At 40.1% G+C, this 25,598-nt stretch overlaps 4 protein-coding genes across 7 annotated transcripts in view; 3 read left to right on the plus strand and 1 right to left on the minus strand.

Moving 5' to 3' along the window:
* The window catches only part of LOC128635293 (zona pellucida sperm-binding protein 4-like), a 181,519-nt gene that overhangs the window by 101,801 nt on the left and 54,120 nt on the right, over nucleotides 1-25,598 (plus strand). The gene's annotated exons all lie outside the window — the stretch shown is intronic.
* On the minus strand, nucleotides 1,074-6,664 carry slc19a3a (solute carrier family 19 member 3a). Of its 4 annotated transcripts, XM_047161290.2 has the most exons (7): nucleotides 6,416-6,663; nucleotides 3,826-4,450; nucleotides 3,531-3,740; nucleotides 3,173-3,365; nucleotides 2,640-2,781; nucleotides 2,409-2,533; nucleotides 1,407-2,228 (listed from the first exon to the last, which is right to left on the minus strand). In XM_047161290.2, the coding sequence occupies exons 1-6, from the start codon at nucleotides 6,560-6,562 to the stop codon at nucleotides 2,441-2,443; spliced, it is 1,410 nt and encodes a 469-aa protein (XP_047017246.1). In that variant the 5' UTR covers nucleotides 6,563-6,663; the 3' UTR covers nucleotides 1,407-2,228; nucleotides 2,409-2,440. The 4 variants fall into 4 exon arrangements, 3 of the variants coding, with proteins under 3 accessions (XP_017346645.1, XP_047017247.1, XP_047017246.1); XM_017491156.3 differs by lacking the exons at nucleotides 1,407-2,228; nucleotides 2,409-2,533 and adding an exon at nucleotides 1,074-1,381 and having other exon boundaries at nucleotides 6,416-6,661; XM_047161291.2 differs by having other exon boundaries at nucleotides 1,406-2,533.
* Nucleotides 8,015-9,904, plus strand: LOC108278042 (zona pellucida sperm-binding protein 4). The gene is made up of 8 exons (XM_017491167.3): nucleotides 8,015-8,342; nucleotides 8,423-8,610; nucleotides 8,696-8,793; nucleotides 8,862-9,019; nucleotides 9,108-9,300; nucleotides 9,381-9,528; nucleotides 9,610-9,685; nucleotides 9,770-9,904. Exons 1-8 carry the CDS (start codon nucleotides 8,045-8,047, stop codon nucleotides 9,865-9,867), a joined length of 1,257 nt encoding a protein of 418 aa, XP_017346656.1. The 5' UTR covers nucleotides 8,015-8,044; the 3' UTR covers nucleotides 9,868-9,904.
* LOC108278018 (tripartite motif-containing protein 16) lies at nucleotides 13,260-19,915 on the plus strand. The gene is made up of 6 exons (XM_017491137.3): nucleotides 13,260-14,021; nucleotides 15,139-15,234; nucleotides 15,645-15,878; nucleotides 16,067-16,226; nucleotides 16,609-16,668; nucleotides 16,767-19,915. Exons 1-6 carry the CDS (start codon nucleotides 13,422-13,424, stop codon nucleotides 17,294-17,296), a joined length of 1,680 nt encoding a protein of 559 aa, XP_017346626.2. The 5' UTR covers nucleotides 13,260-13,421; the 3' UTR covers nucleotides 17,297-19,915.

Below are 25,598 nucleotides of genomic sequence, written 5' to 3' on the forward strand. Positions count from 1 at the left end.
TCTCTAGAGTGGATCAATCTTTCTTATATTTTTACTGAAAATAAGGGCTTAATATAAGGGAAGACTTTGCACCTATCAATAAAGTATTTTACTATTAGCATAACTGAATCACACAAAAAAATTACATCCTTGCTTTCTTTAACAAAGGTAGTGAAGCCAAACAAAACATTCTCAAAGTAAAGTAAATGTCTCTGTCAAAAAAATTTTTTATATATATATATATATATATATATATATATATATATATATATATCTAAATTAAATTCACAATGAAGCCAGAGACCAACCAGAAACCTGTAAATGGATGGCAGTCTCTGGGTGTGAGCCACAAAATGTACAGTTTATGTCAATATCCAGTTTAAATCTTGAGGAATGTAAATTTTAACCGGATAAAAAACATGTACAAGCTTGAACGAGATTTCATTCACTTCACTTACTTTTTTTCAGCAGACAATCTGTACAGATGTGTTCCACTTGGTGACAACATATGACATAGAATCGAGGACCCTTTGGAATAAAGCTTGAATGTTCCTATTATTACTTTCTTGTTAACATATTTAGTGTTTCTACCTATATGGCACATTCACTATTGATCACTGTTTTCCAGACAACAACTGAGCAAGAACGCCATATTGGGATGGTATTCAGTGAAAAGTTTCATCACACCCATACGTCCATGTTGAATGTCCCGTTCCAGATTTACTCCCCCTTTCCATTTAAATGAGCTCCACTCTTGGCAAGGCTTTCCACTAGATTTTGGGGCATAGCTTTGGGGATGTGTGTTCATTCAGCTACGAGACCATTAGTGAGGTTGAGGTCAGGGTTCTCTGCAGGTCACTCGAGATCGTCCAGCTTCTTCCAACCTTCGCACACCATGTCTTCAGGGAGCTTGCACTTTTTGTGCAGGCTTGGGTCTCTTAGTTCCAGTGAAGGGAAACTGTAATGCTACAGCATACAGAGACATTCTATACAATATGTACATATATAATGTGTTTGCCCTATATCACATGCTGCGACTTATATAGGTTTGTTAATATTTTCACATATCAGCGTTCAGCAATAAATAAGTCAGATGATTAGGACTGTTTATTGCAAATTATTGCAAAATGAATATCAGTTCATTTTTGGAACTTTTCCACAAATTCTTAAACGTTTCATGTTTAAAGGGAAAAAACAACGCATCATTCACCCTATCTCTACCACAATCCGCATCACCGAGAATTGTTCACAGTTTCACTGAATGTGTGTATACTTGTTCTCCGTCACTCTGTGTGTTCGCTTCTGTTACTCTCTGCTTTGCCCTCTGCAGGTACAATGTGTACACACCTCTTGCGAAGAAGATCAGAGCAATAAGGCAGAAATATGAGCCATAAATAATAAACTGCAAAACAAAAACAACACATTGAGAGAATGATTATTACAGTTATCACAGTTTATTCATTTCAACCTAAATACAAATCTGAGGAGGCTTCCTGGTCTATCCGGCATGTATGGTTGCATAAAGATTATATTAGTTAGCTGCTATCTGGACAGCTGCCTATAGGCTATAGAACACTACACTACACTACACTACACTACACTACACTTTACTACACTATACTGTACTACACTATACTACACTATACTATACTACACTACACTATACTACACTATACTACAGTGTTCTAAGACTACTCAAGTTCTTCTGGTATGTAGTAATTGGTAGGTATATATATAACAGGTATCTGTTAAGAACTATGAGAAGAACCCATGCTTTTAGTGAGCCAATTTCGGTCTTCAGATAAGTCTTCATGGTTCCCACATATGGGAGTGGCTCTCCTTCTCGGATGCTGAGGTCTGCTGGCACAGTCAATGGAAGACGTGCTGGTTGTCCAGTTAGGTGAGTAGTCATGACTTATATATCTTATATGTAAGCCATATATCATGGCTTATACTGCTATTTGCTGGCCCCACATCTGTCCACTTCTCGTTTGGCATCCACTACTACCCATCTAGTCAGTCTCTCTCTCTCTCTCTCTCTCTCTCTCTCTCTCTCTCTCTCTCTCTCTCTCCCTCCACCCTTTGGTCTGTAGCTGGAACCATCTACAAAGGTTGATGTCCTCCAGGGCGTAGTATGCTTGGGATGGTGTAGTTTTCTTCTCTTTCGGTCAGGTAAGACAGTTTCTGTGCTGGTGGTCAGGTAGGCTGGTTAGAAGACCAAGATGCCATCCAGGATAACTCAGGGTTGTCTGAAGGAGAGGGAGAGTTTTGTTTGTGGCTTCAAAATGAGGTCAGTTCCTGTGATGGTTCTTTTGAAATACAGATGCAAATCCAAATCCACTAGACATTGGGCACATTTTGAGGTTACTTCTAGGACAAGGTTATGCACCCCATCACCTCTTTGTCAATTAGGGATCTGCAACACTGACCTGCCTTCTATCCATGGTTCCACAGGCTGATGCTACCTAGGCTGCTGCTTCCTGATCCACCCAAAACGTGTACAGCTCAGAAACCTACTGCATAACTGCATAACTTCCTGGGTTGATTCTGTCCTCTGCAAACCAACCAGCGAACCTTCTCCTTACTTCGCTCAGTTAGATAGAATCTTTAGCATTCAGCTCTTTAGTTTGTTTGTATTTGCCATATGTAATGTACCACACCTGTGTTATGGCATCCAAGCCGAGTCCCCTGCTGTCTACGACGATGGATGTGAGGATCGTCTGCAGAACGAGTGCAACGAAGGTGTTGACTCCAAAAACAAGTGCATAGCGCTCTACAGACAAACCAACAGCAATCTGGAACCTGAAACACACACACACACACACAATTACTGGTATACTACACCAGTAAGTTCAGGAATTAAACCAGAGAACCCATTTAACAATTGAGAGCGTCAGATGTGGCTGTGTTCTAGCACATGGAATAATAATAAAAACTGACCATGGAGGATTTTACAACTAGTCGATTAAAGGTAGACATGAGTGTGTTTACCTCGATTCCATTAATTTCTTTAAAAACTCCAATGAATTGCCTGCAGCCGAGCATTATTTTAATTTAAGTGCCATATTCTGCTCCTGAGGCTATACAGCTCCTGACTGAAGATATACAAAAATGTATTTGTTTATGATATGACTAAAAACAGCAATTGTGGTGTGTAGTTGTGGCACAAGTTTAACGTTCTACCCCTTCTTACATGGCAATGGTAATGAGCAGCATATAGAGACTCTTGAAGACAATGTAGCCGCCATAACAGACCCAGATGTTGGAAATGAAGGCCATGACATAGAGCGCTGCGCTGCTGAGGGCAGAGAGAGAGCCGAGAGTCAGTTCACCCCAGCGAGACCAGTTAACACGGCAAAACCCAACAGTGTATGCTGAAGCTGCACCTGAACACAACGGATGACATGTAAATTAACAATGGAAATTCTCAGAAAGAGCAGAAGTTAAAAGAATAGTCAGTCCAGAACTTTTTCTACTGCAACTTCACCAACTTCAGCTCTATGGCCATGTTACTGGCCCTGTACATGGGAGAACAGGATATTAATGCTCACCAAACAGATTGGAAACAGCCTCTACTCCTCCGTTGAATAGTGTGTTGTTCTTGCTTGGCTCTATGGTTTCCCACAGCGATTGAACATAGTTTACGGTCTGATTGTAGCCACAGGTCGCCACTGCCCACCACATGGACCAGATCAGCATTTCAGTGGAGGAGAAACAACATCGGAAATCCAACCAGAGCTGCAGCATAGTTTCACTACAACCTACAGGAGAAGGTTGGGTGATTATCTGGGTGATTAATGTGAACAGCTATGTTTAACAAGTGCCTTGACTCTGTACTTGTCTCACCTCTCTTCTCTACGTCTGCTCCAAGCGTCTGTGAGTCCTGCTGCTTATCCTCCATAAACTCTACCCTGTGATTGTTAAGGTCTGTTTCCACTTTTCCTGTTTCTTCTGTATTTCCTTTCTCACTGCAGTCTTCTATCTGATTCAAATCTCCTCCTTTGTCAACTCTTTTACTCTGGTGGAAGAACATGCTGGTTCTGGGCATTGGAAGGAGGAGTGTGGCAATGAAGGAAATGGAAATGAGCACCAACGTGAACACCAGTATGTAGTAGTGAGACATTAATTCGAGAGATAGCAGGATTTGTCCAGTGACAGAACCGACGGTGTAGCCGAGGAGCTGAGCGGTGCGACAGAAGGACGTGGCTTTTAGGTAAAACTGCGAATCCACCACGCTGTAAATGTAGGAGAAATACGCCACTTCACACGCCGTCACCACGCTGTAGGTGAACTGAACTGCTTGCATCGCACCCATGCTGTGTAACCATAGCAACAGTGCTGTGGTTATGAAAAGGGAGCAGCACTGGACCACAATGAGGGGTTTGTAGCGCAGCCAGTCTGTGAGGAGGAACACGGGAAGTAGCATGGCCAGGTAAAAGTACGTCCACAATGGGAAAATTTCATTGGTCACCTGAGTGAGAGGAATTAAAGGAATTCAGGATTAACATACCAATGAAACAAATAAGACCTGCTTGTAATTTCCGATCTTCTCCTTCATGAAGGCTTAGAAATGTGAAACATCCTCACTGGCATTTCTAAAGGTGTGTACTTTGTCCCTGATCCCTGTGTCACTACCCAACCCTGATCCTTATCAGTTCAGGACTTGCCCCTTGCCCCCGGTGTAGGCCCATGGCCCTGATCTTTGTCCATCATGTCCATCCCTGATTCTTTTCCTACTCTACCCTCTGTCCAGTCTAAGTGATCTGAAAGTGATATGAAAAAAATGTGATATAAGATCATTAAAATCTCAATTTATCTTTTTAAAATGAAATTTAGAAGGCAAAAATAACAAACTCTGAGAGGAAAAAGCCAGTTCCTCAAGCAGTGCTGCAGTTTAATGGAAATCAAAGTGCTGCCCCAAATGTAAATTTAATTGTGAAATGAATAGTTTTACTCACTTTACAGTAAGTGACATACAGTGGGTGTATCACTACGTCTGTGGATGGTCAAACTGTAGCTTGTTTTTTTCCCCTCGTAATATTCAAATTTTCTTTGAAAGATTATTCAGCTTCATCTCTCCACTAAAAGTTGCAGTTTTACTGTCATTATTTCTATGAATTTAAAAATAAAATACCGTTAGGTTATATTAGTCGTGTCATTCTCATATTCATTATTGTGACCACACACAGTTTGTTTACAGTACAGAGTCTACCACATGGATAAGAATATGGAGTTAAATTAAACTTAGTAAAGTAGTCAAATTAGCTCTTTGGTGATATAGCCCTTTTTGACATTTGAGCCTCTTGCCCCTGAGGAACTCTCGGCACGTCACTGCTTGTCCTGAGCCTTCTCTCCTAAACGTTGTCCTGTGCATTGTCCCCTGGCCCTTTCCTCTATATCAGTGTGTGGTTCTCATCCATGTCTGCGGTATTGATTCCTAGCCTGACCTTTTCCCCCATGTTTGCCTGTGGCCTTGACCTTGTCCCTAGTCCTGGTCTTGTCCTGACCATCAATGATCCTGTGGTTCCTGCCTTAATAGACTGAGTCTCTCTGGCCCTTCATATGAGAACCTTTCTCTGGAATGTCCACTTCTCATGTTAAAAATGATCTATATTTTTAGAACTACACATTTAACTCTATAATCTCTGTATTCCTTATATAAAAATGTTATGTTTTCACTACCTTTATACGATTAAAACCAGTCTATATAGAATTTCTTATTTCTTTTAACCCCTGGGGTTTTTTTTCACGGTAATACATTCCTATAACTTTCTCTTAACATATCTAAATTATCAGTTGCTTTAAACAAACAAAAATAACTGTACAAGGTGCTGAATAACTTAAATAAACAAAGGACCAGCCGGAATTATTAACAGTGTTAGCAATAATGGACCTCATTTATCATTTGTCTTTTAGTAATGTTGTGTCTAAATGTTCGTGTAAGCCAAACCGTATATTTCTGCTGGATTTAGAAAAGTTTCAGAGAAGCTGATTTTCTTTGCATTCATGTGTATATGTTGCTGAACGCCAATCATCCGTACATTACTACACAGCTGATTTGATCTGGTGACACCAACAAAACTCCAAAAAATCCAAAGCTCACAGAGCTAAAACGATAATTAATAAATATAATAATTATTACATTTTCCATATCGCTTATCTTATGCAAGGTTGTAGGGAGCATGGAGCCTATCCCAGGGCATAGTACAGAGACAATTTGGAAATTCCAATCAGCCTACAATGCATGTCTTTGGACTGGGGAGAAAACAAGAGTACCTGGAGGAAACCCCCAAAGCACAGAGAGAACATGCAAACTACATGTACACAGGGCAGAGGCGGGAACTGAACTCCCAAATATGAATGATTTACGAATAAATCTGTTCGTGTCCAGCTTGATAAATGCAGCCCAATGTTTACAATGTTGATCGTGATGTACCTGCTCGATGGTGAGGTTTTTAGCAGGGCCGGTCATGTAGCTGGTGAGAAATGGTTCTATCGGTTTCACCGAGCTGAAAAATCCATAAAAACACAGCAGCATAGTGGGATAACGCCAACCCGCCCTCCATCTCCTAAAAACATCCATAGTACACAATTCCTCAGTGTTCTGTTATTCAAGCAGCAGTTGCTACGTGTCTTCATCACTGTGCATGTGAGGGTGTGTGTATATGTGTGTCTTTGAGCATGCATACTTCTACAATCTGTCAATGAGCAACTGGTTCAAAGGTCTGCAGAGATTACACATGCACACTCACACAATCTTCAGCCCTCTTTATATAAGCTAAAGCAGTGGTTCACGAACTGAGGGGCCGCGAGATGGTGCCAGGGGGCCGCATAGACATTCTAGAACATTATTATTTTAAAAATTAATTTTACCTGTATGTAAATCTGGATTATAAAAATGAGAATTATTAATAAATTAAATCAATTATACACAGCACACTAAGACACAGACCAAACAGAGACAACCGTTAATATACTAGTGTACTACTAGCCACACACTGATAAAAACCTAATCTAAGTTTTTAAATAAGGAAAAACCCTCAATTTGCTATAAATAAAAGAACGATCACATTGAAATATATATATATATATATATATATATATATATATATATATATATATATATATATATATATATATATATATATATATATATATAAATTAGATGGCAGCTAATCAACAGAAAAATTAAACCCATCATTTTAATATATACATTTAAATAAAAAAATACACTTTTGTCTGAAGTTTAAATCAGTATTGTGAAAAGGTGCATAAGCCGAACATAAAATTGTAACATTAACCACAAACACTTCACATTTTAATTACTTCTAATGTTAAAAGTGACATGGTTTTAAAATGGATAGTGAAGACATTATTAATTTCCCTCAGTATTCACATCCACAGTATTTTTTATTTTAGTCTTGATAGTGAAGATCTGCTTGTAGCTTAGGTTACTTTTATTTTGACAGAGTTTTGATTCATTGTAGGGTGTCAGTGTGAAGCTACAATCTCAAAGATGAGGCCAGACAAAAAATTCAAAATAAAAGTTGCCCTGAACCACAAACTATGCTCAAACCATCTGTATATATATATATATATATATATATATATATATATATATATATATATATATATATATATATATATATGTATATATATATATATATATATATATATATATATATATATGTATATGTATATATATATATATATATATATATATATATATATATATGTGTGTGTGTGTGTGTGTGTGTGTGTGTGTATATATATATATATATATATATATATATATATATATATATATATATATAAAACTAAGGCTTGCATGTGTTAGCATTACATTACTCTCACAGACAATTAAGGTGACAAGTAACTGGACAAATATCTATTTCAAACATCTCTCAAAATGACCGCCATTAACATGAACGCAGTGATTAAAGCAGTTAATGCTGAGACACGGCTGGAACACTGTTAATGACTAGTTGAGTAGGAGGAGACTCCAGATACAATTAGGAGAAAGACACAATAAAAGGCCACTGTTGCTGACTGTCTCAATATTGGTATGTGCAGTTTGGGAGCAATGGCAAATACAAGGGTAAGTTTAGCACTTGTGGGGCTTTTTCTGGTCTTCAACTATGTGAGCAGTACACCTGCATCCCCGCAAGCTGTAAAAATGCCACCTCAAGCTCCTCAGCTTCCTGGGAAGCCTACTTTACAGCCACAGATGCCTGGCCAGGTTGCAAAATGCCAAGTGCAAGACTATGAAAGGGTTCCTTGTGGAGAACCTGGCATCAACGGTGATCAGTGCACCACTATAAACTGCTGTTTTGATGGCCAACAGTGCTATTATGGGAAAATGGGTAAGACTGGAGTTCTATCTGCCTTTTAATCATTTTTACCACAAATCAACTGACCCCTTTCTCTTCTTTGATATTGTCAGTGACTGTCCAGTGTACCCTTGATGGCCAGTTTGTGCTGGTGGTGGCCAGAGATGCAACAGTTCCCAGGATAAGCCTGGAGTCCATCAGCATGTTGGGAGGAAACACTGGACCCTGTAGTCCTGTAGACTCAAATACAGCCTTTGCTATATACCAGTTTCCTGTAACTGTTTGTGGGACGACCATGATGGTTTGTGTCTAATTGTTCCCAAATAGATGGTGCTCAGTCTTAAGATATTTAGAAAGTGTGAACTTTGCTATTCCACTCCGTCCAGGTACAAGGTGGCTATGTGGTCTATGAAAACAGGATGCTCTCTTCCTATGAGGTTGGGGTTGGACCCCGAGGAGCAATCACCAGAGACACTCACTATGAGTAAGATGACTAAAACTCATGGCAGGGGTTTCTTTAAGGCTTTTACTGATCTATCGTTTCCTTTGTAGGCTTTACTTCCAGTGTAAATATTCAGGTGTTAGCTTGGCCACTCTGGCTATTGACCCTTCAGCCAATGCTGATCCTCCTTCCATTGTTGCTTCTGGACCACTCCAAGTAGAACTAAGACTAGGAAATGGTCACTGTGTTGCAAAGGGGTGTGTGGAAGGTGAGAAACTTCTGTCTGGATATTAGCATGCCGTCTCGCCTGTCAAGGGTTTGAACAGGATTTGACTTCCCTCTCTTCCACCCAACAGATGAAGTAGCCTATACCTCATACTACAGTGCTGCTGACTACCCTGTGACTAAGGTTCTGAGGGAACCAGTGTATGTTGAAGTGCACATCGTGGGAAGAACTGATCCAAATATTGTCCTGGTTTTGGGAGGCTGCTGGGCGACTGCTTCCCCTAACCCCTACAGCCTTCCCCAGTGGGACCTTCTGGTGAATGGGTAAGCTCTTCACAGGTCTTCTGCTCGTGTAAACCAGTGACTGTATTGAACAAGAACTGATGACCTTGTGTAATCTAAAGGTGTCCCTATAAGGATGACCGCTATTTGACCAAGCTGATGCCAGTTAATGGCATGTCTGGACTTGCATACCCTACCCATTACAGACGCTTTGTCCTGAAGATGTTCACATTTGTGGATCCAGACTCTATGGCTCCAATGCATGAGACGGTAAAGGCTTGAGTTCTCTTTATGCTCTTGCACATGCTCCTGTACATGAAATGGGTTTGACTGCTTAATTTCTTTTTTCAGCTCTACATCCACTGCAGTACAGCTGTATGTCTTCCAACTGCACAAGACTCTTGTGAACCGATATGTGCCAGAAGAAGTAGGTAGACAACCTTAACACTGCTTGCTTTTTTCATTTGACTGGCTTATGGATTTGTTTTTTTTTTCTTTTTTCCTTCATTAGAAAGAGATGCTGCTGCAGAAGGCTCTCCTCACACCTCAGGAATAGTGTCCAGTGGAGGAGTGATCTTTACCCAAAGCTCTTCACCTCAGTTTGTTTAAATCTATGGAGAATAAAGATTTTCTTTTTAACTTTCAATCTGGCTGCTTGATTCAAATATCTTGTGCACAAACTGGATATGATGGGCTCAGAGTTGTGATCACTGGAGTGATGTTTACTCTGATCTTTTTGTGTAATTTCCAGGGGAGAGCACACTTTAAAACGTCAACAAAATTGACCATCTTTGAGTTTTGTTTCCTTGTAGGGTATCAGTGTGCCGCGACAATCACAAAGATGAAGCCAGACAAAAATACATAATAAGTTTCACAGAACCACAAACTTCACTCAAATGTTAATCTAATATATATTAAACATCAAAGTGCCTTTTCATGTTGGTCAGAAAATGTAACATAAGTATATTTTATTATATTATTAATAGCAATGATAATATTTAATCTATGTGACTATTAGTAAACATTTACTAATGCCTCCATTTAGCAACTTTAGAATGTGTTATGGTTTCAGTGTGATGGTTATTTTATTTGTATGGTTTATAGATTTCTACACAAGTAAACTGAGGGTTTTCCTTACTTCCATTTGCCCAAATGGAAGGACCTCTCTGGCCGAACTACTGGTTCTTTTACTGTGTGAATTTTCTTCCATGCTAGCAGAACAGTCTCCTAACTTCCAGAATAATTAGGGTTGTTTTTTGTGTAAAGCTGAGGGTCCTTCTGCACAAACCAAGGGTTTTTACATCCATGCTAAAGGTCTATCTGCCAAACTGGGTGTTCTTCTGCCCACAATGAGGGTTCTTTCCCCCAGTCTGAAGGTGCCTAAACCATAGCTAAGGACAGTCTCAGTATAAATCAGAGTTCTTTCTGTGAAGCTTTTTCATCATGGGTTCTTTCACCAAAACTCAGGGTTGTACCATCCAAAGTGTATGTCCTTAGAGGGTTCTTCTGCCCAAAACGGGGGTCCAGTGAGTGTTTCTAAACTACTTCACATTAAGGTTAAACACTGATGCACTTTTGATTAAGGAGTTTCAGTGTCTCACTGTGCGATATTCTAACTCCCGTATTGCCAGATAACCTGTTTCAACCCCTCTGCCAACCAGAAATTGCATTATTTAGGGTTGGACAAATCCTTGCAGACTCAGCATCCTACGTTCAGTACAGCATGCGCTAACGTCTGTACTGCAATGTCTAATTTGTAAAACTCACACGCTTTGCTGAGGCCACTAACAGCAGTGCTGTCTTAAGCAACAGTATTTTAAAATCAACTTTGTCCAGTGGTTCAAATGGAAACTCGAAAAACACTTCAAGTACCTGTCGTGGAAATTAGACAACACTCACAGACTCATCCTCTGAAGGTAAAAGGTTTATTACAGAAAGATGGTTAATACAGGATAGAATAAAGCAGGAGAGATTAATGAGAGCGCTCTGAAGCCCTTGTACTAAACCACTACTACTGTATATATATGAAATGCACAGCATGACATAATTCTGTTTACCGATAAGAAGCAGTTTGAGGCAATTCAAACAGGCTTTGTTTTAGGATCTTGGAAGATGTTTAGACGAAGCTTGAACAGAAGAACATGTTTGTGTCTCTGTAAGCAGATAAACATTCTTTGCTGATCTCAGTGACATGACACGGCCTTCTTAGGCATTATCCTCACATTAAACAGAACAAGAACAAAATTATTACAAAGTAAAAATTAGTAATGTCCCTCACATACCAAAATTAAATCCCGTGAAGGAGAAAACGGTTTCGAGACTGGCAAAGCACGCCACACGCCTTCATAAAGTGGCATACTAAAGGGTGCTGTCCCACTCTCTTACCATCAAAGCCTATGTGGCATGCCAAACTAGCATCCAGAAACACTTCTATGGTCGAAAACACTTTCCGATGAACTATCGACTCTTGTAGAAAACATAGTATCAGTGCCACCGAACATAGAAAGGGAATCTCATGCTTAGCTTGCACCATCGCTCAAACACGCCCCATTTACATTCAATTTCGTGACCTAGTAGAAGAGGCTCTAGTGTTCTGTATTTCTCTGATGACACTATCAGGCAGCCCAGATCGAATTGAACCGCTCACAGGCAAGGCCCATAGTGCCAAATGCTCTTCGACAACAGGTCTGTGTATCGGAAGAGACCACGACTCCTCGTAGAGAATATATATGATCTCCGCCAGCCAGTATTTCCCTGACCAACGTGGAATCATTAGTATTATATCAATCCCTCCTCTCTCACTATGTGGAGATAGAAGATATAAGCCATATATGACTTAATGACTTTTCTGGCCTGAACAAGACCCATGGGTACCACTGAGTCAAAAAGAAGGGGTATCTCCACTGGCGCAGTGCCAGCACTGCTGCTGACATCACTCTTACTCTCCTCCGAGAGTGCCCTAATGGATCTAGCCTCAGAGAGGCTACCCAGTGTTGGACCTCTCTCATGAATAACTGACCTTGGGGAATGACTATCAGTGCTGAAGCCATCAGCCCTAACAGCCTGAGGCATGTGCGGAAGGAAATGCTGTTTTCCCTCCGAAACTCAGCCAGGCATTGAGAATTTTTCTCACTCTCTCCTCTGACAGTCGTGCTCTGAATGTCACCGAATTCAGTGACAGTCCCAGAAATGATATTAACTGTGTGGGGATCAACACACTCTTTTCGGGGTTTAATTCTAAACCCAGTTTCTGGTGCTCTCTCGCTTGTGCTCTGACTGAGCTGTCAATAGCCAGTCGTCTATATATGTAGCGATGTCTTTTTCTCTGAGTGGAGATAGAGCCGCTTCTGTGCAGTTGCCGAACACTCTCGGGCTGAGAGACAAGCTGAAAGGAAGAACAAATATTTGCATGTCACACCATGGATTGCAAACCTCAAGAATTTCCTGTGGTGTGGATAAATTCGTATGTGGAAATAAGTGTCCTTCAGGTCGATGTACGTGAACCTGATGGAGTGCATTTTTACCTTCCAACATGACAGTGACTCAAAACACAGCCAATACAATGTGCTGATATACAGTAGGTGTGTGAATGTTCTTGAGTGGCCTAGCCAGAGCCTGGATATGAATCCAAATGAACATCTCTGGTGAGACCTGAAAACAGCAGTACAGCGACACTCCCAAACCCACATGACAGATGCTGAAAGGCACTGCAGACATCAAACAGAGAAGATCCTTTAATCCAGGTGTGCCAAGCTTGTAGCATCACACCTACAAAAACATAATGTACTGAGTAAAGGGTCAGAATGGTGAAAATGTAATATTTCAGTGATTATATAAAACTACATTCAAATACACAACAAAATCACATCAGATTTCAATGAATGGGACAGTTTAAATCAGAAAGAATCTCCTGCTGTAAGGCTACACTTTTCCTTAAAAGCCTAAACGCTCTCTTTAAAGCCACGCCCACTCTGTCTGTCTGCCCATTCTCTCACGCCCACTCTGTCTGTCTGCCCATTCTCTCATGTCCACTCTACCTGTCGCTCAATACACACACACAGAACCAGGAAGTTCATTTCAGAGAAAATGAAACTCAGAAAACTCAGAGTCTCTCTCTCTCTCTCTCTCTCTCTCTCTCTCTCTCAGTGTGTGAGTGCAGGAAAATGGCAGAATCCAGTATTTCAGTAGATCAGCTTTCAGTAGATCAGTTCAGCTGTCCAGTGTGTCTGGATCTCCTGAAGGATCCAGTGACTACTCCCTGTGGACACAGTTTCTGTAAGGTGTGTATTAATGGCTGCTGGGATCAGGAGGATGTGAAGGGCGTCTACAGCTGTCCCCAGTGTAGAGAGACTTTCACTCCAAGGCCTGTTCTACGCAGGAACAACATGATGGCTGAAGTGGTGGAGAAACTGAAGAAGACTGAACTCCACGCTGCTTCTCCTGCTCACTGTTACGCTGGACCTGGAGATGTGGAGTGTGATTCCTGCACCGGGAGAAAACGCAAAGCCGCCAAGTCCTGTCTGGTGTGTCTGGCCTCCTATTGTGAAGATCATCTTAAACCTCACTTTCAGTCTCCTGCCTTTAAGAAGCACAAGTTAGTTGAAGACTGTGCAGAGCTCCAAGAGAAGATCTGCTCTCAGCACGACAAACTGATCGAGATCTTCTGTCGTACTGACCAAAGCTTCATCTGTTTCTTGTGTTTCATGGATGATCACAGAGGCCATGATACGGTTTCAGCTAAAGCAGAAAGAAGTGAAAAACAGGTGAGAACTGGACATCATTATTCTTTTAAATGTCTAAATATATCTATTCATAATCTAATTTCTATTTAATTGGTTTAATTATTTATATGACTGTCATTCACTTTTATTAAAAGTCAGTGTTGTTGGTAAGGAAGTATTAAATAGATCAGACCATGCAGTGTACGTTAAACAGCCAACACCCAACCACCTTCTTACAGCATTTTACAGATAAAGTGCATACATTTTATATATATATATATATATATATATATATATATATATATATATATATATATATATATATATATATATATATATACATATATAGATAGAGAGAGAGAGAGAGAGAGAGATACACTACATAGTGTGTAACATGACTGGAAAATGCAAAACGTGTTTGAAGTCTCATTTGTCATTTGTGAGTACACACCCTCAACTAAACGACATGAAGAGTGATTGTGGAATTGTAAAACGTGGGGAGAACTCTGGGAACTTGAGCTGGACCTCTGGGTGGCTTCTGCTTCGTGCTAAATAACCAGGACCCAAAGAGCTCCAAGTAAACTGATGTATTTTAGGATTCATTTCCAAAACCCTGTGTCTGTTGTTCTGGATGTAGGAGTCCTGATCAGGGTTGACGTGGATCTGGAACTTCTCCTAGTAACACCAGGCACAAAGCAGGAGAATTCACCCTATAGGCCACCCTGGAGCACAATGCATACACATTCTCACACTCATTCACACCTAGGGGCAATTTAATATAGCCGGTTCACATATCTGCATGTTTTGTGGGAAGTAGGAGGAAACCAGAGAACCCAGAGGAAACCCACACAACCATGGGGAGGACACACAGACAGTAACCCAAGCCCAGGATTGAACCCAGGACCCTAGAGCTGTGTAGCTGTACTGCCACCTACTGCATCAATTAGGAACAACTAGGCTTCAGGCTGATGTTTATCACAGCTTTTAGTTATTTCATAACCCCAATTCAATTTTCTGCAGGTAAAAAAGAGACCTTAATCTGCCTGAATGTGAGTGGATTCATGGTGTAGTTCAGTACAGTGAATACTGCTGAATTCTGTTAATGTTTCTGTAACAAAAACAACATTATTTCTATTAAATGTATTGAATTTGGTCTCAGAATGAGCTACAGGAGGAGCAGATGAAATCCCAGCAGAGGATCCAGGAGAAGCAGGAGAAGGTGCAGGAGCTGAAACAGACTGTGGACACTATTAAGGTGAGGAGTCAACACACACACACACACACACACACACACACACAACACACACACACACACACACACACACACACATAAACACACACACACACACATACACACACACACACACACATACACACACACATGCACACATATACACACACACACATATACACACTCACACACACACATACACACATACACAAACACACATACACACACACACAAACACACATAAATACACACACATATAAACACACACACACACACACACACACAAACACACACACACACACACGCACATACACTAAATGGATGTCTAAAGGGAGTCTCTTTTTACTCTTTATAAAGGAGAATCTATCTCTCATTGTGTGTGTGTGTGTGTGTGTGTGTGTGTGTGTGTGTGTGTGTGTGTGTGTGTGTAACAGATGCATTCACAGGCAGCATTAGATGAGAGTGAGAAGTTCTTTACTGAGATGATCAGCTCCATGGAGAAAAAGCGCTCGGAGGTGAAGGAGATGATCAGAGCTCAGGAGAAAGCTGATCTGAGTCGAGCTGAACGACTCCTGAAGCAACTGGAGCAGGAGATTGCTGATCTTAAGAGGAGAGTCACTGAGCTGGAGCAGCTTTCACACACACACGATCACATCCACTTCCTCCAGGTAACACTCACTGTCTGATCTACAGAGGGCGCTGTTCCTCACAAAGTTTCCTCCTAAAAGCTCATTACTGCAACAATAAATGTTCCTGTCTGAGATCACAAGTGTGTGTTTGGTCTGATTCAGTCTGAGATTCATTCGTTCCTCTCCTTCACTTTTCTCCTTCTCTATTATGTGTTTCCTCTCTGTAGAGTTTCCCGTCTCTCTGTGTTTCTCCTGGATCTGAGGACTCACCCAGCTTCACTGTCCATCAACAGCTCTCATTTGATGGTGTGAGGAAATCTCTCTCAGATCTGAAAAAACGAGTGGAGGAAATCTGTGAGGAGGAATTCAACAAAATCCGTCCACAAGGTAAACAAGCAAACATTTGTCATAACAAATATTATGAAGATTAGATAAGAACTGAGGCCTTAATTCCTACATAAAGTCCATGAGAAAATAAAACACACATATTGTCAGAGCTTCACCTGGGAAAAGTGTTTGCTTGTTCTCGTGGTTTAAGGTTTTGAGGTGTCGCTGATTCTTACATTCAAATGCTGCACAGTGTTGGGACACTTTTGACCAATAACTTGATGAAGCTCTAAATCCAGTAGAACTCCATGGAGATGTGTCTGACTAGGAGCAATGAAGTCTAATCTAATCTAATTTCAATTAAATCTCATTTTTCATTTTCATGCTTTAAACTGTTTCCACCTCATTTTCCCGTCTCCATTTTGTCTCTGTGTCTCCACAGCTGCAGCAGTTCAGATGATTTCACTCTCAGAACCAGAGAGCAGAGAAGATTTTCTGCAGTGTAGGTGTAACACACACACACACTCATACACACACACACACACAAATATTATAAATCCTGTGATTAATATCTAACCTGTGGACATTTTATTGTTTTAGATTTCTGTTATCTGACTCTGGATCCCAACACAGTAAATCATCTCCTCATTCTGTCTGAGAAGAACAGAGCGGTGAAGCACAGTGAGAGAAAACAGCGATACTCTGATCATCCAGAGAGATTTAACTCCTTGTATCAGGTGTTGTGTAAGGAGAGTGTGTGTGGACGCTGTTACTGGGAGGTGGAGTGGAGCAGTGATGGTGTGTACATATCAGTCTCATATAAAGAGATCAGCAGGAAAGGAGGGGGTAAAGAGAGTTTGTTTGGATTCAACAGTCAGTCCTGGAGTCTGCGGTGTGCTTCTTCCTCTGTCTCTTTCTGGCACAACGACATTAAGACTGATCTCCAAGGTCCAGCGTCCTCCAGAATAGGAGTGTATGTGGATCACAGTGCAGGAACTCTGTCCTTCTACAGCATCTCTGACACGATGAAGCTCCTCCACAGAGTCCACACCACATTCACTCAGCCTCTATACGCTGGGTTTGGTATGTGGAGTGTTAACTCGACTGTGAGGTTCTGTGATCTGAAATGAAATGTTGGTAAAAGTTTTTAGTAAAATTATAACTGAGGTGTTAGATTTATTTTCTCTCCGAGTTAGAATGACACTTTTGTGTGCAGAAACTGTAACAGTTCCACATTATTATTATTATTATTATTATTATTATTATTAGTAGTAGTAGTAGTAGTAGTAGTAGTATTAAAATGTTTTAGATAAATAATTATACACATTATGAGGGTGTTTTAGTGCCACGTAAAAAAAATGAACATTAGGAGAATAAAGTAAAAATGTCATGGCGGTAATGTTGGTTTTATATCCATCTATCTATCTATCTGTATCTCTTTCTATCTGTCTCTCTATCTATATCTATCTATCTGTCTGTCTGTCTATCTATCTGTCTATCCGGCTCTAAAGGTATTGGAACACTGTACATGTCCAAAAGTATGAATTCATGCTAGCAACATGCTAAATTATGCTAACAATGTGCTGAAAAATGCTAGCAGCATGCTAATTCATGCTAGCAACATGGTAATTCATGCTAGCAGTGTGATAAAACATGCTAATTCATGCTAGCACAATGCAAATTGATTTTAGCAGTTTGTTTAAACATGCTAATTCATGGTAGCAACATGGTAATTCATGCTAGTAACATACTAAAATATGCTACCAACATGACAATCCATGCTAAACCACCCAGAACATAGCAACTGCTTAGCAACAGCCTAGTAACCACCCAGAACACCCTAGCAACCACAAATCTGTCTGTCTGTCTATCTATCTATCTATCTATAATCAACTCTATAATGATTGTCACTCTGTCTATATTTCAGACTCTCTTTCTCAAGCCAACATCAAAGTTTATTATGATGAACTTCACCTATCTAGTTTTATTTTATATCTTTAACCATTTTCTGGTCAGGAGTTTTAAAAAATATATTAATAAGTAACTACTATATCTCATTGACACACAAGAATTCAGAACCTTTTAGCTGTCTACTACAGTGTATCAGAGATGAAATTAAATAATGAATATGAGCTCAAAGTGCAGACTTTCCTCTTTAATTTGAGGATATTTACATCCAATTCAGGTGTAGGAATTACAGCACTTTTTATAATTCCCTCATTATTCCCTCATTATTTCACTTAGACGTACGCAGATAAAAGTGTAGAGTTGATTTCAGGTGTGGCGTTTGCATTTGGAATCTGTTCTTGTTGACTCTCAATATGAAGTCCAAAGAGCTGTCACTGCCAGTGAAGCGAGCCATCATTAGGCTGAAAAATCTAAACAAACCCAAAAACATTAGGTGTGGCCAAATCAACTATTCAGTACGTTCTTACAAAAAGAAAGAATGTGTGTTGTGCATGTACAGAGGTCACATTTTCTCCAGGAATCTGTTCATCAGTGGCTCAAACCCCTCCTGCAGTCTTAAAAAAAAGTGCCACAAAGAACCAAACAGGGTGTTTCATAGCGAGGCCATAGAAAAACCTTTTTTGGTTCCACAAATAACCTTTTAGTGGAGAACCATTTTTTTCCCTTAGTGCCACAACGACCTTTTCAGGTTCTACAAAGAACCAAGATCTTGTATTGATGTTTCCAGATGTGGAGGGAGGAACATAGGATGGAAGTAGACGCCAACCCGAATTTTCAAGATGTAAAAGTCACATTTATCCAGAATAGTAATCCATATCGAACAATCATATAAAAATCCAACTAACATTGATACAAAGATGACATTTTCACAAACTTAACGTGTTTTAAACTAGATTTTTATAAGCATTTTAACACTTTAAAAAACCTGAACATTGTATCACTTGCTAGTCATCCTGGATTTGATTAACATTTATTGGACTCTGTTATAAATATCCATCACGTTTTGAATCGATACATGTATTATTTGGATCTCTAGATTAATTTATGGTTTAGGATCTTCTCTGTTTCATGATTCATTCCCCATTCAATTGTGTCTTCTGGTCCTACAAGTGGTCTCTCAGAAAGAGATTGGTTCATTTTTGTGACCACACAAACACAACATCCTTTCGGTCATGACTGAAATGACTTGGGAGATGAACTAATCAATTCTGTTTCCTGTTCCTACCAGAGTCAGAATTGATTAGTGAATCTCCCGAGTCAGAACGAATCACTCTCTGTCTGTGTCCGAAATGGTGGACTACCCTACTATACAGTAGGCAAAAAGCAGTACGTCAGAGGGGTGGTATGTCCGAATTCTCAGTAGGAGAGAAACACCCGGATGACGGACTGCTTCCGGTCAGATTTTGCAGCGCGCGAGTTAAAAAAAAAATGTCGGAAGTTATGTTATTTAGTACCTGAATAAATTGTTAACTTGTTGAAGATTTAAACAAGAAAACAGTTGTCACAGCTGTTAAAACATTTTTTAGGATCTCCATCATGACTTAGCCAGCCAAGCTAACGGTAACGAATTTACCTCAGCCCGTTAACCCCGCCCACATTACATTACTAATTCACGTCACTTTCCTGATGTTACTTTGGTTACACTAATTTATAAATTTATATGCTTAATTATTTATGAACTGATAATATTTGTGAAGTTAATTTTTCTGTTCTGCATTTATTTTTATTTCATTTATTTATTTTATTTATTTATCTTAGTATGTTTAGAAAAAAATGACAATACTGATGAATAAATACTATAAATGTGTTGCTGATTGTTGCTTGATGTTACTTGAGGCACAAGTGTGTCTATGAGTACATTTTTGAGATGATGGGTCGAATAGAAATTCCACAACAAACACCATTATAATTGCATTGGGAATTATAGTCAGTGCAGGGAATGAAAGTCAGTGCTATATGGGTTGCAAAGTAAACAAATTCACTTGCTGTCCATAAAGGAATGGCTCAAGAATCGCATATCTACCCCTGACCAAATGAGTGAGAGATGTTAGAAATAAAGGTAGAGTTGAGGTGAAGAATTATCACAGGAGACAGGTAAGCAGCTGCTCATATATTCTTCAGTTGTGATTGAAAGGATTAAATGATCAGACTCCTGGCAATGGTCGTTGGGACGTACTCGCCTCGTTCCAACAACGTACTATATGCTATAACGTCACCATGATGAATATGGGAATCACAAAGTTACGCAGCTGGAACGTTATTTGGTACGTCACTGTGACTAATATGGTCTGATCCGGGTACCTCTTTATAATGTACCAGTTTAGTCGTTGGAACAAACTCGCCACATTCCAACAATGTACAACTCTAACTCTTTAATGTTTTTGGGCTGTCTTTCTGTTACACATTTTGTTAGGATACATGGCACCATGGACTCTATCAAATATCAACCGATATTAGATGAAAACCTGACTGCCTCTGCCAGAAAACTTCAAATGGGCTGTGGTTGGATCTTCCTGCAGGACCATGATCCACAACATACATCAAAATCAACACAGAAATGGTTTACTGACCACAAAATCAAGGTCCTGCCATGACCATCCCAGTCCCCTGACCTGAACCCCATAGAAAACCTGTGTAGTGAACTGTAGATGGAGGAACGGTCTCAGATCCCTTGCAATGTATTCTCCAACCTCATCAGGCGTTATAGGAGAAGACTCAGAGCTGTTATCTTGGCAAAGGGAGGTAGCACAAAGTATTGACTAAAAGGGTGCCAATAATTGTTGCACACCTATATTTAACAAAGTTCTTTTGCTTTGTTTGTAACTGTTTGATATCCATGAGAGCAGAGTGTTTCTGTAATTTTTTAAAAACAAAATATCAAAAGGTTAAACAAAAAAGAAAAATTTCCCAGCCTTCTTTGCTCATATTTACCACCAAGGGTGCCAATATTACTGGAGGGCACTGTATAAAGATAACCTAGGATATATACTATACATCTACAATTATATAGAGAGTATACAAAATATACAGTATAGAATAGAGCTACAGGATGATTACAGGCAGTAAAACATCAGTGGCCTGAAGGTGTAGTGTAGAGTTCAGCAGGGTGGTGGTTGTGAGGAAGAAGCTGGTTCTGGTGTGAATGTTCCTGTATCTTCTCCTGGAGGGAAGGAGGTTGAACAGTTTCTGACCAGGATGAGAGGAGTCCCTGATGATTTTGCGTGCTCTACTCAGACATCTTCTGTGGTGAAGATGTTCACTGGCTGGTAGTTGTCACCAATTATGTGTCAGGCAGTTTTCACTACCCTTTACAGGGCTTTGCACTCCTGTGTTGGTTTTAATGTTCAAAATGTAAATTTGGTGAAGATCTGAGAACATACATTTTTTCCTGCAAAAATGGTAAGGGGCCTTTGTGTTTTTTGGGGAAAAAAGTCAGCGTTCTCCAATTTTCACCTAATTCATACAGTGCATTAGGGAGGTCAAGACTGATACAGTAGTGCACTTAGTTTAGTCCCATCAGACTCACATCTACTCAATACATCAGTTAACGGACGTGTACAGTGCACGACTGGATGGAAATATATTATATACAGTATAAAATCATTTCGTATTTCAGTCCTCGCTGAGCTTCACATTTTATGTAGTTTTTTCATAACTCTGTTGGCTTTTAAAGAATTAGAGTTCAAGCTCAAAGCAATGTTTGTAAATTGCTTGAATGTCTTACACCCTGTTACAGACATATTGACATTGAAATTTAAATGGTAAATGTGATTCTTCCATGAACACCTAACCAACTCATAATAAAAACAAAATAACAAAAAAATACACGTACACTTCTACTCTGCACTTTGCTTCTTCTGGAATTCAATTAATAGATCTTGTATGGTAGCACTTCTTGTATTGTTCTCTGCTTGATATATCGCTTTGCTTGTATCTTTCTCATTTGTAAGTCGCTTTGGATAAAAGCGTCTGCTAAGTGAATAAATGTAAATGTGATAATTTTTTGGTATCTGGTACCTTTTTGCTGGGTTTTAGTGAACGTTTCATGATGCTACACAAGCTTCAGAAGTGCAAGGGCACTTCCCACAGCGTTCAGCTAATGCAAAGTGGAGTTCCCTTTGAAAGGGAAAATTCTTGAATCCCTTTACCTTTCGTTATTGCTCTGCTTTCCTGTGATTGCTTCTGCAATGCCTGTAATGTGTCTGTGAATGTGTATCTCACCAGTCTGAGTGCTTGTCCCCCGAAAACGTTGCTTGCAGCTTTAATTATTATTTTATTCATTACAAATAAATGTTGGAGCAACTGTTCTTTTTTTTTATTCCCCCCCATATTTTCCCCCCATATTCATGGCCAATTCCCACCCCTCAGGCAGCTCTCCCCATCACACAACAGCTACCAACCAGGGAGAATGTTTGATGTTTAGAGGAAAAAAGTGGTGACAGAAACCTTTTCATCTGCATGTACTATTTAACAATGAAAGGGACTGAGCACACAGAGAGAAGGGCTTTAGACAAGGAGGTGACCAAGAAACTGAAGGTCCCTCTGAGGACAAGTACATCAGAGTCTCTAGTTTGAGAAGCAGATGTCTCACAGGTCCTCAACTGGCAGCTTCATTGAATAGTCTGAGACTGGCTAATAAAAGGAAGAGATTAAGAACACAGACATCGAACAGAGGAAGACTGGAAACAGGTGTTATGGACAGATGAATCTAAGTTTGAGGTGTTTATAACACCTCAAAGAGCAAAATTGTGAGACAGAAAAACCACCTTCTGTCAAGCACAGTGGAGTCTTGGGGTGCTTTCCTGGTGCTAAAGTGGGAGATTTATACATGACAAAAGGGATCTTGAACAAGGAAGGCTATCACTCCATTGTGCAAAGCCATGTCATACCCAACCCTAACCCTACAACAGAACAATCATCCAAGTCCAATCTATGCAAGAACTATTTAGAGCAGAAGCAGTCACCAATGTGTGGGAGGTGCTTCAAGATGCATGGGGTGAAATGTCCTCAGATTACCTCAACACTACTTAAGAGTAGCATGCAGGACTTTATGTGCTCAGTCTTTGTTTCAGAGTTTTGGCAAAAGACTTGGCTAGTATTTTGGATTAGGATGTTCCAAGGATGGTTTTGGGGTGAGTGATGAAGGATGGAATGTGTGAGGGTGGGGTTGGGATTAATAGAAGATGGACTTGAGATACAGTCCCCTCTGAAATTATTGGAACAGCAAGGCCAATTCATTTGTTTTTGCTGTAGACTGAAGATTCATCAAAAGATGCATATGAGAAGAAAGTTTAGAATTTCAGCTTTTATTTTCTAGGATTTATATAGTGATCAAATATAGCATTAAAAATATCCTACCCAATATTGTCTAGGTCCCACTTGTACCAGCAAAACAGTTCTGCCTGTTGAGGCACAGACTCCACAAGATCTCTGAAGGTGTGCTGTGGTATCTGGCAACAAGTCTTTAGCAGCAGTCCTGTAACATTGCGAGTTGGGGCCTCCATGGATCGGACATGTTTGTCCAGCACATCCCACAGATGCATGATCAGAGTGAGATCTGGGGAATTTGGAGGTCGAGTAAACACCTTGAAAACTGTCATGTTCCTCAAACCGTTCCTGAACAATTTTTGCGGTGTGGCAGGGAGCATTATCCTGAAAGTGGACACTGCTATTAGTACCATTACCATGAAGGGGTGTACTTAGTCTGCAACAATGTTTAGGTAGGGTACGTGTCAAAGTAACATCCACATGAATGCCAGGACCCAAGGTTTCCCAGCAGAACATTCCCCAGAGCATCACACTGCCTCTGCCAGCTTTGCTTCTTTCCATAGTGTATCCTGGTGCCATCTCTTTTCCAGGGTATATGACGTATACGTACCCGGCCATGCACATGATCAGGATTTATCAAACCAAGCCACCTTCTTCCATTGCTCTATGGTCCATATCTAATGCTCACGCGCCCATTGTAAGTGCATTCGGCAGTGGTCTGGGGTCAGCATGGGCACTCTGACCAGTCTGCGGCTACGGAGCTCCATACGCAGTAGAATTTTCTACATATCTGCATAAATATGACCTAAAACATCATTAGATTTTACACATGTCCTAAAAGTAGACAAAAAGAACCCAATTAAACAAACGAAACAAAAAATATTATACTTGATCATTTATTTATTAAGGAAAATGATCCAATATTACAACCCCAATTCCAAAAAAGTTGGGACAGTATGGAAAATGCTAATAAAAACAAAGAGGTGTGATTTGTAAATGTATTTTGAATTGTATTTAAACAAAAAACGTATAAAGACAAGGTATTTGATGTTTTACCTAATCAACTGCATAGTTTTTTGAAGGTAAACATTTATTTTGTAATTGAAGCATGCAACACATTCCACAAAAGTTAGGACAGGGGCAATTTAGGACTAATAGCGATGTGAAAGTTGAAATAAGAAGGTGATGTGAAACAGGTGTGGCGATCGTCTAATCATAGTATATAAGGAGCCTCCAAAAAAAAAAAAGGCCTAGTCCTTCTAGGCCGAGTCTCGCTGATCTGTCAAATGATGCATCAGTGAATAATCCAACACGTTGAGAAGAACATTCCCCAAAGACAAATCGGTAGGATTTGGGGTGTTTCACCTTCTACAGTGTACAATATAATTAAAAGATTCAAGGAATCCAGTCAAATCTCGGTGCGAGGCCGAAAACCGCTTCTGAATGCGCGTGATCTCCGATTCCTCAGATGTCACTGTCTTAAAAATGGCATGAGTCTGTAATGGAGATCCTGACATGGGCTCGGGAATACTTTGTTAGTCAAAATCATTCACCACTGCACCCACAGATGCAAAGCAGAAGCCATACATCAACACTGTCCAGAAGCTCCACCCACTTCTCTGGGCTCGGTCTCATCTGAGATGAACAGTAGCACAGTGGAATCGTGTTTTGTGGTTCGGTGAGTCGACGTATCAAATAGTTTTTGGACAAAACAGCCGTTGTGTTCTCCGGGCCAAAGAGGAAAGGGACCATCCAAGCTGTTATCAGTGTCAGGTCCAAACGCCAGCGTCTGTCATGGTATGGGGGGGGGGGGGGGGGGGGTCAGTGCCCATGGCATGGGTAACTTGCAAAGATATTTGGTTTCACATTAAGTGTTTGCATTACGATTAGTTAACGCACAACCCTATAATGTGGAAACTTCACCTGTAGAGAAAGATACGGATTGGGATTCATAGGAAGTAAATCAGAAAGAAGAACAAGGAGGAATTAGGCATGGTCTTTATGGATTCATTGTGTATTTCAGCACGGAAAATATTGCTATACAACCTCGTAATGTTTCTGTAATAACAATCTTATTTCTCCCTGTTATATAAGACGAGGCTGAGATGGATGTAATTGCAGTTAAATGTCTTTTAATGAAATGCAGGCAGACAAATATAAAAACAGAAGATGACATCAGGGTCAGAAACTGGCTTA

Source organism: Ictalurus punctatus, chromosome 17 (assembly GCF_001660625.3).
Source record: "Ictalurus punctatus breed USDA103 chromosome 17, Coco_2.0, whole genome shotgun sequence".
Lineage (NCBI taxonomy): Eukaryota > Metazoa > Chordata > Actinopteri > Siluriformes > Ictaluridae > Ictalurus > Ictalurus punctatus.

What these genes read in the sequence shown, in the direction of transcription:
- slc19a3a (XM_017491156.3), bottom strand. Translation starts at nt 6,562, where the DNA reads ATGGATGTTTTTAGGAGATGGAGGGCGGGTTGGCGTTATCCCACTATG. An exon ending in AAAACCTCACCATCGAGCAG is followed by an intron (nt 4,451 to 6,415) that starts GTACATCACGAT and finishes CCTCTCACTCAG; the next exon opens with GTGACCAATGAAATTTTCCC. An exon ending in CTGCTCATTACCATTGCCAT is followed by an intron (nt 2,782 to 3,172) that starts GTAAGAAGGGGT and finishes TGTGTGTTTCAG; the next exon opens with GTTCCAGATTGCTGTTGGTT.
- LOC108278018 (XM_017491137.3), top strand. Translation starts at nt 13,422, where the DNA reads ATGGCAGAATCCAGTATTTCAGTAGATCAGCTTTCAGTAGATCAGTTC. An exon ending in AGACTGTGGACACTATTAAG is followed by an intron (nt 15,235 to 15,644) that starts GTGAGGAGTCAA and finishes TGTGTGTAACAG; the next exon opens with ATGCATTCACAGGCAGCATT. An exon ending in CAGAGAAGATTTTCTGCAGT is followed by an intron (nt 16,669 to 16,766) that starts GTAGGTGTAACA and finishes TTATTGTTTTAG; the next exon opens with ATTTCTGTTATCTGACTCTG.
- LOC108278042 (XM_017491167.3), top strand. Translation starts at nt 8,045, where the DNA reads ATGTGCAGTTTGGGAGCAATGGCAAATACAAGGGTAAGTTTAGCACTT. An exon ending in GTGCTATTATGGGAAAATGG is followed by an intron (nt 8,343 to 8,422) that starts GTAAGACTGGAG and finishes TGATATTGTCAG; the next exon opens with TGACTGTCCAGTGTACCCTT. An exon ending in TGCAAAGGGGTGTGTGGAAG is followed by an intron (nt 9,020 to 9,107) that starts GTGAGAAACTTC and finishes TCCACCCAACAG; the next exon opens with ATGAAGTAGCCTATACCTCA.